This window comes from Bufo bufo, chromosome 7 (assembly GCF_905171765.1).
Source record: "Bufo bufo chromosome 7, aBufBuf1.1, whole genome shotgun sequence".
NCBI classification, from domain to species: domain Eukaryota; kingdom Metazoa; phylum Chordata; class Amphibia; order Anura; family Bufonidae; genus Bufo; species Bufo bufo.
The window spans coordinates 116173524-116188526 of NC_053395.1; the positions used below are offsets into that span (position 1 = coordinate 116173524).

The following is a 15003-nucleotide window of genomic DNA, read 5'->3' on the forward strand; positions in this document are numbered from 1 at the left end:
ATGGGTGGTCTCGTAGGGTGTCTTGCATTGAAATCTGCTGCAATGACCCGGTTACTGCGTTCACCAGACATCAACACAATTTCTATCCGCTCCTCACGTGTTAACCTCGGTGACATGTCAATGGCTGTAAACAAAGAGAAACTTGTAAATAACTCATGAAAGAATAAAGTTACGTTAAAACCAAGCACACCATGGTTTTTCGTGTGAAATTCCCAATAAGTTTGATGTGTCACATGACCCTCTTCCTATTGAAAAAACAAAAGTTGGATTCAAAATGGCCGACTTCAAAATGGCCGCCATGGTCACCACCCATCTTGAAAAGTTTCCCCCCTCACATATACTAATGTGCCACAAACAGGAAGTTAATATCACCAACCATTCCCATTTTATTAAGGTGTATCCATATAAATGGCCCACCCTGTAGTTACGTTTGGACCTGTCAGGAGCCTGATACCCCATTTTAGTTTACCTGTACACAACCATTAAAGAGGTTGTCCAACAAACATATGTATATTGAGTTACTTTATTTTAACACACAAACCAATTTTTCATTTCCAGCCAAATTCTCCTGTGTATTGCTGTTATATTCTTGTAATGTCACTGTCTCTTTTTTTTATTTTCCTCTTAGAATGTCCACCTAACGAGTCCAGTGCTGCTGGTCACACATGCTCAGTAGCTCGGTCCCACTGTCTAAATCTTCTTGCTACAGGTGGTGGGATAATCGTTACAAATATATAGGCCATCCTTTTAATACATTTGGAGCATCTTGGAATGTTTTAAAGACAGAAAATTTAACTAATGCCTGGTATGAACAAAATCATGGGGGGATTAGGAATTCAAAGTAGCCGTGGAAAAGTGTTGTACACAGAACCTTGTTTTGCAAGGAGCCAAACTATTAGAAGGCATGACCAACACAAGTGAGCGGGGTGAACAAAACATTAGACTTGGTCATAATGCTGGCTGGTGAGACCAACACAAACAATGAGTCTTTTCACTAAGCAGGTTTAATATACAAGTAAGCAAGGCATTGCACTAGACAAGGCAAAAACAATAGAACTGTAGAGGATGCAGACAAGCCAGTAGGTCAGCAAGTGCTTCAGTTATGTCTGTAGGCAAAGCTAATGTGACTACATCTCTTTGGTTGCTTGAAACTTTAATCCCTTAGGCCTCTTTCACACGGGCAAGTTTTCCGCGAGGATGCAATGCGTGAGGTGAACCCATTGCACCCACACTGAATCCGGATCTATTCATTTCTATGGAGCTGTGCACATGAGCAGTGATTTTCATGCATCACTTGTGCGTTGCGTGAAAATCGCAGCATGCTCTATATTGTGCGGATGCGGTGCGATTTTCACGCATGGTTGCTAGGAGATGATCGGGATGGGGACCCGATCATTATTATTTTCCCTTATAACATGGTTATAAGGGAAAATAATAACATTCTTAATACAGAATGCTTAGTAAAATAGGGATGGAGGGGTTAAAAAAATAAATAAAAATTAAACTCACCTCATCCACTTGTTTGCGTGGCTTCTTTTCTGTCTTCTTCTTTGATGACCTGGGAGGAAAATGACCCTTGGTGACGTCACTGCGCTCATCACATGGTCCATCACATGATCAATCACCATGTGCATTTGTTTAATTTGGAGATAAAAAAATAATTACAAACTTTAAGACTTTCATGATTTATTAGTCCTAGTGTTGGTCGAGCACCAATGGAAGTCAATGGGAGAACCCGAGCATTAAACCAGACACCCCCTGCTCTGAAGGGGTTCACAGGAAAAGGTCAGAAATTGATGGAAACACCACTGAAATGGTTCGGGAACAGCATGGGGAGGGTGTCTGGATGCATCTTGGACTCCAAGGTCGCTGCTGGGAATGATGTTGTCCGTGTAGTACGTCACTTTTACAGACTGACAATAATACACACAAAACCGAAGAGAAAATCGATTTTAGAGGAAAAATGGTTAGGAAACATTATTTCCTGTATATTTACTTGTATATAAAGTGCAAGTGCTCCCAAAAATTACAAGGAAGAGGCACTATGATACAACCTCACATAAAAGAGGGCCTCATTCACATTGTATTACAATTGTTCAGGTAGTGGGACTCCTACACTCATAAAGCCTATGCAAAGGGCTGCCAAAAATTACAAGGAAGCGACATTCCATTACACCCATTATTACACATAAAGGAGGGCATCATACACACCCTTGAAAAATTATGATTGATGGCCTGCTGGTGACCCTCAAAAACATTTGGAGCAAGGGTCTGCTGAACTGACCATCTGGGGCGAGTGCCTGCTGCTGATCTGACCTTCTAAAACATTAGGGGTGAGGGCCTGCTGCTGATGTGACGATCTAAAACATGAGTGGTGAGGGTCTGCTGCTGGGCTAACCCTCCAAAACATTAAGGGGTGAATGCCTTCTGCTGATCTGACCTTCTAAAGCATTAGGTGTGAGGGCCTGCTGCTGAGCTGACCCTCTAAAACATTAGGGGCGAGGGCCTGCTGCTGATCTGACCATCTAAAACATTAGGGGTGAGGGTCTGCTGCTGAGCTGACCATCTAACACATTATGGGTTTGGGCCTGCTGGTGACCCTCAAAAGCATTATGGTTGAGGGCCTGCTGGTGACCCTCAAAAACATTATGGGCAAGGGCCTGCTGGTGACCCTCTAAAACATTATGGGTTTGGGCCTGCTGGTGACACTCAAAAGCATTATGGTTAAGGGCCTGCTGGTGACCCTCAAAAACATTATGGGCGAGGGCCTGCTGGTGACCCTCTAAAACATTATTGATGAGGGCCTGCTGATGAGCTGACCCTCTAAAACATTAGGAGTGAGGGAAGCCTAATAAGCATGTTGATATGATAAAGGAGGATGAGAAAAGGGAGATTGAACCATATACTCTTTTTTGTGGTGGAAAGGGTGCATGGGAATACAGTGTATTCAATACATCATAAAAGCCACATTTAGAGTGCCTTTATGTTCAGCTGCTTACCTCTGGTGGAGTAGAGAAGTCAGGGGCAGTCCAGGCCTTATTCATTTTTATAATAGTCAACCGGTCAGCTTTTCAGTTGACAGGCGGATGTGCTTATCAGTTATTAATGTCGCTGTCACCAGCGGCTAATAAAAAATTACACTAAATTAATGTCACCAATATTTAGGATAGGCAAACATTATACAGGAGATGCAGCACAGGTAATGTCGCTGCCACCAGCAGCAAAAAAATTAGACTGAATGTCACTGATATTTCAGATACGCAAACGTTATACAGGAGATGAAGCGCAGGTAATGTAACTGTCCGCAGCGGACACAGTCTACGGAAATAGTACACTGGATGTCACAGATATTTAGGATGCACACACATTACACAGGAGATGTAGCGCAGATAATGTCGCTGTGTGCAGCGGCCAAACAATTGCAAGCTATTTAGCCCAGGTTTCAGCCGAACGCCGCGATGTGCCGAGCATCGCGATGCTCAAGTAAAATTAGTGTTCGGCAGAGAATGCTCTCCCAACACTAATTAGTCCCACAAAGGGATTTTACAATCAATACTTTCATCGCTCAAATAATACACTGTACTATGTTTGTAGTGCAATGTATTAAAGTGTCAGTAGCAAACTGACAGGCAACCATAGTAGATTTAAGCAGTAGATTTAAGGTCGTGTCGTATAACGTGAAGATCTTCTCTCACATTACCCAAACCCTTTCCTTTCTAATAATATGTGAGTGTTTCAATATTTTGTCACTGGTTGGGGTGTATTTAAAGTGGTGGCAGTTCTTTGAACTTTTTTTAATCTTGAGATTGCACATTTTTGTCTATTATTTTATTTTTTGTATTATGTGTTATATATATTTTAATAGGGTATCTGGTTTATGTATGTTGATTTTATCTATTATATATTTCTATGATTCGTGTTTTTGTATAATATGTAATAATATATTCTCCCCTTTTTTAGTTTATTTATATTTATTTTTATTCTATATAATTATATATTAATCATGTTGATCATTGATGTATAATATAATATATATGGATTATTTTGAATATTAATGATGGTCGATTGTGGTTGTTTCTTGACGCTGCTTTCATGCAGCTGTTATACAGGACCAGTAGAGAAAGCTTTATGTGTACTAGTGTTTCTTCTCTTGCTTGGGATGTGGGTGTGCGGTGCCTGCGCTCGGCACCTTCCGTCTGTGGGTCTCCAACCTTTCTTATGTGTTTGTGGGCGTGGCGCTGGTCAGGATGGAGGCGGAGCGTGGGCACTCGCACATCGCGTGGCCATTACATACCCAGGTGATTGAAATCATTTTTTTAAACTCAAGCATCCTATTGGTGGGTATAGGACTAAATACCTGATCCTATAGTGATGGCGTTACCCCCAGACGAAGGCACTCGAAACGCGCGTTGCGGTAGTGCCATCCTGGTGTACACACTTTGCTTGGGTGAGTCTTTTTCTTGCCATTGTCTCCTTGGAGTTTTGGCTAAGATTTTTGCAGGATTGGTCCGTATACTGTATATTATCAGTTTGCCAATATCCTTATATTATGCACTGTTGATGACTCTCCCACTTTTTAATGGTATATTTTGTTATATACTATATACGATTCAAAAAATATAATATTTTATATGGGTACTATGTGAGCTCCATTTTTTTTCCAGAACTTTTTGCTTGTACCCTTGTTCTATAGATTTTATCTACTTTCAGTAAAGCTGGATTAAATGTTTAAGGGCTCATGCACACAAACGTATTTTCTTTCCGTGTCCGTTCTGTTTTTTCTGCGGACCGTATGCGGAACCATTAATTTCAATGGGTCCGCAAAAAAAACGGCAGTTAGTCCGTGGGCATTTTGTTTCCGTATGTCCATATTTCAGTTCCGCAAAAAAAAGTCCTATTATTGTCCGCATTATGAACAAGGATAGTACTGTTCTATTAGCTGTTCCGTTTCGCAAAATACGCAGTGCACACAGATGTCGTCTGTATTTTTTGTGGATCAGTTTTTTGCAGACCGCAAAATACATATAGTCGTGTGCATGAGCCCAAAGGGCTCTTTCACACGAGCAAGTTTTCTGTGCCGGCGCAATGCGTGATGCGAACGCATTACGCCCGCACTGAAACCGGACCCATTTATTTCAATGGGTCTGTGTACATGAGTGTTGTTTTTCACGCATCACTTGTGCGTTGCATGAAAATCGCAGCATGTAATATATTCTTCGTTTTTCACGCAGCCCTGGCCCTATAGATGTGAATAGGGCTGCGGGAAAAATGCATCGCATCTGTAAGCAAGTGCGGATGCAATGCATCTTTCACTGATGATTGCTAAGAGATGTTGTTTGTAAACATTCCGTTTTTTATCACGCGCGTGAAAATTGCCTCAATGCGCATTTCACCAGCGCGAAAAAAACTTAACCACTGAACGCAATAGCAGACAAAACTGACTGAACTTGCTTGCGAAATGGTGCAAGTTTTCCTGAACGCACCCTGAACGCATCCGGACCTAATCCGTATCGTTCATGTGGAAGAGGCCTAAGTGTTCCTAGGAATGCTCTTTCCCAGAAAGGGATTGTTCACACAAACATATGGGTTCTATTCCGCAATTTCAGTCCGCAATGCATGGAGAACGTTCATGAGGCCTCCAGGACGGATCCAGACCTATTCAACTTGAATTGGTCCGCATTAGTGTTGATTGAGCACCAAAGTGCTCGGATGCTCTGCCAAGCACCCGAGCACAATGGCAGTCGAAGGGAGAACCCAAGCATTAAACCAGGCTCCCCCTGCTCTGAAGATGAGAGTGTGTATGGTTTACAGAAAAAGGTTAGAAATTGATGGAAACACCACCAAAATGGTTTGGAAACAGCATGGGGAGGACATCTGGATGCATCTTGGACTCCTATTACCTATGACATACAATAGACAACCACACAAAGGCTATATGCCAAAAGCTGGGTATGTGCAAGCCAACAATCTATCCATGAGACAGCTACAGTCAGCAGACCTTACAATGGCAGCCTTGTGCACTATGAGACATTCAAAACCAGCTCTCATTTGACTGAGAGCCAGTAAGCCTCAAAGTTGCTTCATAACTGTTGGATGGCTTGGGTGGACCTGCGCACCTAGATCATTATCATTAGGGTGACAAAAAGTTTTCTGATTGTCCTAACATAATATTCAATAACCTTTTGACTCTGACCGCTCACTCCACTTTCACATATGGCTAAAGTCAGTTTTAGCCAAGTCAGATTTATGATCGGCCCTTTAAGACTGTAATAAATGTGATTTGACGGTAGCAGTTTATCCGTCAGTAAGAGCTTTACAAAAGTCGCACATCTTTACGAAAAAGTCGCACGTCTTTACCAAAAAGTCGCATGTTCTATTAAAAAGTCTCAAAAGATAAGCATGGTCCTCACTGGAGTGAAATTGCGCATTTTTTTGCGACTTTTTTAATAGTCCCAATAGTAAATCTGTCTAGAGATTCATTTACATAAGAAAACATGCCCACTTTCAGAAAACTGGCAAGCATAGTGCAGAGCAGAAAATTTGTGTGCAGTTTTAGCGTTTGCACATTTTTTTGCGACTTTTTCACTCCATTATTCTGACTTGAGCTAATGATAAATCTGGCCCATAGTCTTTTCATGAATCCAATAAATGGCACTGTTTATAAGTAGTGTTGATCGCAAATTTTTATTGCAAATTTTCCATGCAAATGGTGCTTCCGTTCCACACCGCTCCAGATTTGCGGACCCATTCAAGTCAATGGGTCCGCATCCGTTATGGAACTTAACCATAATTTAGGAAATGCAAGCTTGTTCATTTTATATGATGCTGATAATATTTAATCTGTGTTCACAGGAGAATATTGGATAGATCCAAATCAAGGATGTTCAGAAGATGCCATTAAGGTTTACTGTAATATGGAAACTGGAGAGACCTGCATATCTGCAAATCCTTCCAAAATACCTATTAAGACTTGGTGGACTGGCAAAAGTGGAGATAATTTCAAGCCCATATTTTATGGTGTGGATATGAACAGAGGATCTCAGGTACATAATTGAATAATGTATTTTATTATTATGCTAGCAAATGATGTCAGCCTATATTTTGGATCAATAACTGGGATCCCAATGACCCTCAAAATGATAGAGCCCCAGTGCTGCATCTCCTACACAGTTCTCTTGTGCACAATGACATAACATTATAAGATGAGAATAATCCTTTCCTATATAATAGGGTAACTTGTAAAGTAATTCTCATGTTATATCTGCATTGCCTTTTTTGTCAATAAATTAATTGTGATTAATTTGTAATTACATTTTGTAACCAGAAACTAGTGTACAGATTTGTTTTAATTTTTTTTATTTTTTTTTAGTTTGTCTATGGAGAAAGTGATTCACCTAATACAGCTGTGACTCAAATGACCTTTTTGCGTCTTCTGTCAAAAGAAGCTTCACAAAATATTACCTATTACTGTAAAAATACAGTGGGATTCTTAGATGAAAAAAATCACAATTTAAAAAAAGCTGTAATACTCAAAGGTGCTAATGATCTTGACATTAGAGCAGAAGGAAACAGCCGCTTCAGATACACTGTTTTAGAAGACACTTGTTCGGTAAGTGAATGCATGCAATATTATAATCCCAATTCATAAGAAAATATAAAGAATAATGAAAAGAATATATTAGAATATATGTAATATATATATATATATATATATATATATATATATATATATATAGTGACATTTATAACAATGCTATTTCCTTAGTAAGAGGAATAAGAGTAATAGACTGATAATCACCAAATCTTGTTTCATGTTTCCTGCTTTTGTTAGCCATCCCAAACTTTGCACATGGAGAATGTGCTGAGCTGTAAGCAGGGCAGGTGTCAGTACCTAGCAAGGTCATTCAGATGGCAGGGACCTCTCCTGCTCTCTGCTTTGAATTTTTATATTTGTATCCCGTATAGTTTCTTCTACAAAGAATATTGAAGGTGGGTCCCCCCCGGTACTGACAGTGCACCTGTGTATCATGACAGTTTGCACCTGTGTATTATTCTGCTTTTTTTTGCTAGGTCTCCTCTGGGTCTCAACCTTAGCTGCTAGTGTATAAGAGGCCAAAACACTAAGGCCTATTGCACACGGACGTTTTTTTTTCCCGTTTACTGGACGTTTTTTGCGTTCCGTATACGGTCCGTATACGGAACCATTCATTTCAATGGGTCCGCAAAAAAAACGGAATGTACTCCGTATGCATTCCGTTTCCGTTTTTCCGTTTTTCCGTTCCGTTTTAACATAGAACATGTCCTATTATTGCCCGCAAATCACAGTCCGTGGCTCCATTCAAGTCAATGGGTCCGCAAAAAAACGGAACACATACGGAAATGCATCCGTATGTCTTCCGTTTCCGTTCCGTTTTTTGCTGAACCATCTATTGAAAATGTTATGCCCAGCCCAATTTTATCTATGTAATTACTGTATACTGTATATGCCATACGGAAAAACGGAACGGAAAGACGGAACAGAAACGGAAACACAACGGAAACAAAAAACGGAACAACGGATCCGTGAAAAACGGATCGCAAAACACTGAAAAAGCCATACGGTCGTGTGCAATAGGCCTAAGGCTAACTTTAAAGGGCTTGTCCACTTTATTTATATTGATAACCTATCCTCTCCCTGGACCAGCACCGATCAGCTGTTTGAACAAAAGCAATGCTTGTATGAATGCTGCCTTCTCTTTAATGTTTACCTACTCGCTGTCGCAGCCATAGTGGTGAGCAGGTATAATAGCAACTACACCATTCCATTCACTTCAGTGGGACAGCTCCTTCCTATTCACTATCCCTGTCACGGCGGACAGGATACAAGATACAAAGAAAATCAACAAACAAGTGTCTAGGCAAGAAGCTGGGGATAAAGGTCACCTCCTGACAAATCCCTACCAGCTCTCCCTAGACTTCTATGCCCACATTCAGACCCTGAAGGTGGGAATGAACGTGTTCCCGTGCCTAGGCTGAAGATTCCCTAAATTCCCTAAGATGGTGAAAGGGGGAAAGAGGCAGCCTGCTCCCTCAGGACCTGGAGGGGACAGGCGTCTCTCTAACAGCCTAGACAGACAACCACAAGAAAACAAAACCAACTTATCTTTACTGAGCAGGAACAGCAAATCCTTCCTTCCTTCCTCTGAACCAGACAGAAGCTATAACCCACACAGGACACTGGGAGTGGGCGTAATTTAAACTCAAACCAATGACCCCACCCAGTGCACCTGAAGGGAGGCGGATATAGCTCAATTTCAAAACAAAAAGCTACACACGTGTTGCTAACCTGGCAGACCTCCGCACAAAGCCTAAGCAGGGCATGACAATCCCATACAAGTGAATTAGAAGGAATGGTTAGCAATATAAATAAAGCAGACAACACCTTTAAATGTGATGTATTTTCATTGTGGAACAATCCACTGCAGAAATTTACACTATGTTTGACTACGGGGAAAATAATTCCCAATACATACATAGAGTCAAAAGTATGTCGCAGTGGAAAAGCTTCCTGCAGAATATATGCCACAAAATCCACAGCATGAAAATCTGCATATAAATTCTAGTGTTTTTGCTGAGGAGCAAAAACACTAGAATTAATATGCGGATTTTCATGCCAGTTGCGGATCCAGCTTTAGAGTGAGCCACAGGGTGCACTATTATCTATGAGAGCACTTTCTATGCCTAAAAACCCAAACCATACCAGTCTTCACTTACATTTATTTAGTATGCTGGTATATAAAGATATATCTCTATATCCCAGTATATTATAGGTATAGGTAGAAAAAAATGATTAAAAAATGGTTATTCTATTCATTCTTTTAAAGGAAACATCACCAATTTGTTAATAACAAAGACATTTGATTTTAAAACTTTAACAAACAATACAATTCAGTGTGCACATTAGTTATGGTCCTTAGTAAATGGTGTAATAAAAAATGGTGCAATAATTTTTTTTCTGAATTTAACCCATACGTTAATGTAAGGCCTCATGCACACGGCCGTTGTTTGGGTCCGCATCCGAGCTGCCGTTTTGGCGGCTCAAATGCAGACCCATTCACTTCAATAGGGCCGCAAAAGATGCGGACAGCACACGGCCGCGGCCCCGCTGAAAAAATATAACATGTCCTATTCTTGTCCGCGCTTTGCGGACAAGAATAGACATTTATATTGACGGCCGCCCTTTCCGTTCCGCAAATTGCGGAAGGCACACGGGCGGCTTCCGTTTTTTGCAGATCCGCGATTTTCAGACCGCAAAAAACGGCACGGTCATGTGCATGAGGCCTAAATTGAATGTTAATGTATGAGTAAGGCAAAATGTTACCTAAAAAGCTCAAATTAAATAAAACCACAAATAGCTAGGCTGTAGTACAAAATAAAAAAAAAGTTATGACTGTTATGGCAATAAACATGGATGGGCAAAGACAAAAAAAAAGTCTATCTACTATACCCACAAAAAGAGAAAATCATGGATCACACATCCACATGCTATGCATTGATCTATTGTTGCTTCTCAGCATTATTAGTAGTATACAATGCCATAAAGCATGTCAAGGTCACCTCTATGAGTGGATGCCTACTCTAATTTATTGCCATATATCACACCAATAGGCGGTGTAACCGAGCAGTCCGACAGCACCCCTGCTGCCAGAATTGCACAGAAACCATGCAGCATTGCACCATGTAAACAGATGCCAAAAGTTCACCTTGAGCTCTTAAGGATTCCAACTGAGAACCAGTAGGAGTTTGGGAGTGCTGATACCATGAGAGAAAGAAGAGCACTATGCAAAATATGCAATATGCCGACAAAAAGAGAAATGCATGGATGGCATATCTACTTGCTATGCAATGATCTATTGTTGCTTTCCAGCACAACTAACATCACTTTTCAGCATAATTAGTAGTATACAGTGCCATGTGGTGCTGCACCAATTGCATAGCATGGGGATGTGCAATCAATGCTTTTTTTCTCTATTTTTTTTAATTTTATCAGTGTCTGTCTCTTTCCTATGGTATCAGCACTCCTTTTACACAGCACAGGTGTTTTTAATTAGCTGGAGACTGCCGAAGGGTCAATAAACTCCTACTAGGTCTCAGGTTGTAGATCTTGAGACCATATGGAAAGGTGAATTTTTGACATCTGTTTACATGGTGCGGTGCTACATGGTGGCTGTTGTTGCCCCAGTGCTGTGCCTGTGGATCTGTGCTGCTCAGTGACAAGGGGACGTGGTGTTTTGGCACAGTGGTCTCCATGTGGTGCCGCACCAATTTAGAGTAAGTACCCACTAGTAGAGGAAACCTTGGCATTGTGAGTGGGTCTATTCATTTTGATCAAAAAATATATTAATGCCTCATGTGCAGTATGTAGATTAGGATTTGACATACTATTTATAACGCTGAAAAGCAATATGAACTATGCTGAGAAGCACACCTCTCTCCTACTTTGGTTATTTTCACACATGATACTTTTTGGTGCTTTTTTGAAAACCAAAAGCATGACAAAAAGTCACTAGTATATTAGAGAATAGAGTACCGCACACTGTTTTACTCTTCCCGGTGCCAGCAAAGACCCGACGGTCATCCAACTATAGTATAAATATCCGGCACACAATATTTTTTGCAATTTAAAGGTAATTTTATTTAGTGATTTTCACAATAAAAAGGTTCAGGATTCAGTTTATAGAAAACTAAATGCTGCATAACCACTATCCATATATGAGCGAGACGTTTTGGTCCATAGAGATCTTTTTTAGCGGCTTGGAGTTTCTATAGGAAAATAATAGCACATCTATAATGAGGTATCTGAACCCTTTGTGATAAATAAAGTATTCAATATGTATATATATACACAATCGATTATATACATAGTGCGGATAAAGGCCAATATATAGAGGAAAAGTGGTGAAAAGAAAGAGTATGGGAAAAATGTGGGGGTGTAAGGAAGTTATAGAGCAAAATGTCATTTTGCTTTATGTACTAGACAATATTAGAGATTGTAGCTGGTAAATGGTATATAGCAGTATGGTGGTTGTATGAAGTATAGCTATATATAGAATGAGAGGTAAAAGACAAGGTAGCATAGTAGGCAACATAAATAGAAAACAGAGATGTCGGTAATATAGTGAAGGTAGAGGGATGTAAACAGCTGCATGCATGTAGGCAAAAGTAAGTACTAATACCTGTGGTCAGAGATAAAGGGATTGCATTTTCAGGCAGATCTGGCATCTATTTAAAGTGTATTGGCTTTGCTGAGTGTCGGTCACGTGATTACGTCGCCACCTGATGTGAGCGGGCCGGTGATGTGTTCCACAGCTTAATGTGCTAGATTCTGACCTCTATGTGTGGTGTATGGGCTCTATTGAGTGCAGTCACATGATAATGTTGCCATGTGATATGGGTGGTGTAGAGGATATGTTCCACAGTGTCATGTGATATGTTCCACTAGTAAAAAATGTATGGTCTATAGTGAGAAGTTGTGATATGTAGATAGAGCAAAAGGATAAAGTTATGGAGAACAAAATGAAATAAAATAAAATAAATATAGAAGGGAGATGGAAAATATAGTAGTAAATGCATTAAATAAAGCAAAAAAAAAAAGGAAAAAATATTTGGAAAATTATATAATAATTATACAAAAATGATTTTGTTAATGCTACTAAAGAGACACAATACCAGTAAGTTAGGAGTGGGGGGATTTGATACATGTAACTTCAACTGACCCTCAGTTGAGGTGACAAGTATCCTCACTATGTATATACCAATTGTGTATATATATCCATATTGAATACTTTATTTATCACAAAGGGTTCAGATACCTCATTATAGATGTGCTATTATTTTCCTATAGAAACTCCAAGCCGCTGAAGATGGTTCCTATGGACCGAAACGTCCGGTTCATATAGGGATAGTGGATACGCAGCATTATATTTCCTATAAACTACTAAATACATATAAATCACTAAATAAATTACCTTTAAATTTAAAAGAATATTCTGTGTGCCGCATATTTATACTATTATAAAAAGTCACTAGTGACATTATTATTGTATTGGGTGGAGGAAAACAGTTGAGGCAAATTAAATCCCGATGTGACTGTGTACTAGCTATAAGTACTCATTGTGCCACCCTATAGTGCTCCATATGGTGGCATAATACATAGTTCATTGCTAGACACATCGCTTCTATGGGAGATCATCTCTATAATATGGCATTTGATAGATGGGTTGTTTTTGTTTCTTATGTATAAGGAATCCAACAGAAAAAAAGTTTCCATTTCTATTTACAAAATCATAGATTCAATAGGAAGGTCCAGTAGGACATAATAGAAGTGGAGCCCTACTGTGTTTATGAATTCACAAGACGTAAATATGTTGTAAGGGTGCCATAATATAATCATGTGCACGGCACTGTATATTGAATAGGGATTCCCACCACATGACAAATTCATGTTTGTTTCTCTTTCCAGAAGCGCAGTGGAAATATCGGTAAAACTGTGTTTGAGTACAGGACCCAGAATGTGAAACGTTTGCCTATTATTGATATTGCTCCTGTGGACATCGGAGGTGCAGACCAAGAATTTGGAGTTGACATTGGGCCAGTCTGCTTTTTGTAAATCACACCAACAAACAACCTAAGAACTTAAACTGAAAGTTATCCTGAGACTCTTGAAAACTGTAGCTGTCTGTGCTCCAGCACTGTACATACAGTTGTTCATTATTTTCCCTTTTTTATTAACTTCTTGGCCTTCCTTAAAAATATTTATTTTTGATTTTTAAACCAACTGAAGAGCAGGAAGATAATACACGAATCAATATTTTTGTAGTGTTCCATATGTTTGCACTCCATTTAATAAATCAGACAAATTGAGAAAAAAGGGGTAAAATAATCATGATTTTTCTATGTATGCCAAGTACCGTAAAGGTTTAAAAACAAATTGAATTGTTCCAGTTTGATGGACTTCTGCTTTCCAACATTTTGGGATGAATTTTTACATGTTTAGTTTTACATTGTGATGTAAGCTAACGTTATTAAAAGTTCTAAAGTTATGATTAGATAATTTATGATGTCTGGTTTATCAGTATTGGGCTTTAGTTACAATTTGAAGCTCAAATGTACTGTACATATTAAATAGAAATTGCTTACAAAGGGTTACAAAGCTTGATGGGTTTCCCATTTTGGTTTTCAGTTGATTGTAATTTTGAAGATATTTCTTTAGAATTTGCATACTTGCATTGATGTACTGCAAAGAGTAAAACCAAAAAATATTTATTTACAAGGTACAGTATAAAAACTATATATATATTTTTTTCAAGTCTTCATTATGTTGATTGTGTGTGCCAAACTATACTGCTCACAAGCATATGTTACTTTTAGCATTTAGGCAAGTACCATAAATTGTATGCAGAAAACTGTTATGTACAGAATATGAACACTATTTCCATTTTACCCTTAAATTGTCAGGTGCAAAAGGATTTGGTTTCTTAGCATAAGCTACCTCATCTCTAGATGCTGGGATGCATATACAATAGTTGTATTTAGAAACATAGAAACATAGAATGTGTCGGCAGATAAGAACCATTTGGCCCATCTAGTCTGCCCAATTTCTTCTTCAATATTAAAAAGGTGCTATGCTTTTATTGTTCTTCAGAGAATGGGGAAAGTTACTATACATGCTTGATGGTGCTAAAATACCTTTTGTAAAATCCTGAATAAATAAAAATTCATAGCTGCCCATAAATATTATTTTATAAGTGGGTTTAGTGTGCATTTTAATAATCTCATTTCCTTTGCAGCTAAACAAAATGCAGAAGGCATTGGATGTAAACAGAAATATACCATTAGCTATAACCATGTATCTTTGCAAAATTTTATTTACGTCTCATTTGTTGGTGAGTGTAGAATTAAAAAAAATATGACAAAGAAAAGCAATGTACACAATTTATTAAACTGCAGCCATAGTTTGGTGTC

At 39.1% G+C, this 15003-nt stretch overlaps 1 protein-coding gene across 1 annotated transcript in view; it reads left to right on the top strand.

Annotated features, from left to right (window-relative positions):
• COL5A2 (collagen type V alpha 2 chain) overlaps positions 1-14082 on the top strand; it is a 275036-nt gene extending 260954 nt beyond the window's left edge. The window contains exons 52-54 of the mRNA XM_040439368.1: positions 6853-7043; positions 7370-7609; positions 13502-14082. Coding sequence (XP_040295302.1) covers positions 6853-7043; positions 7370-7609; positions 13502-13648 — 578 coding nt within the window. The 3' untranslated portion in view covers positions 13649-14082. The remainder of the gene's footprint in view (positions 1-6852; positions 7044-7369; positions 7610-13501) is intronic.
• The last annotated feature ends 921 nt before the right edge of the window (positions 14083-15003 follow it).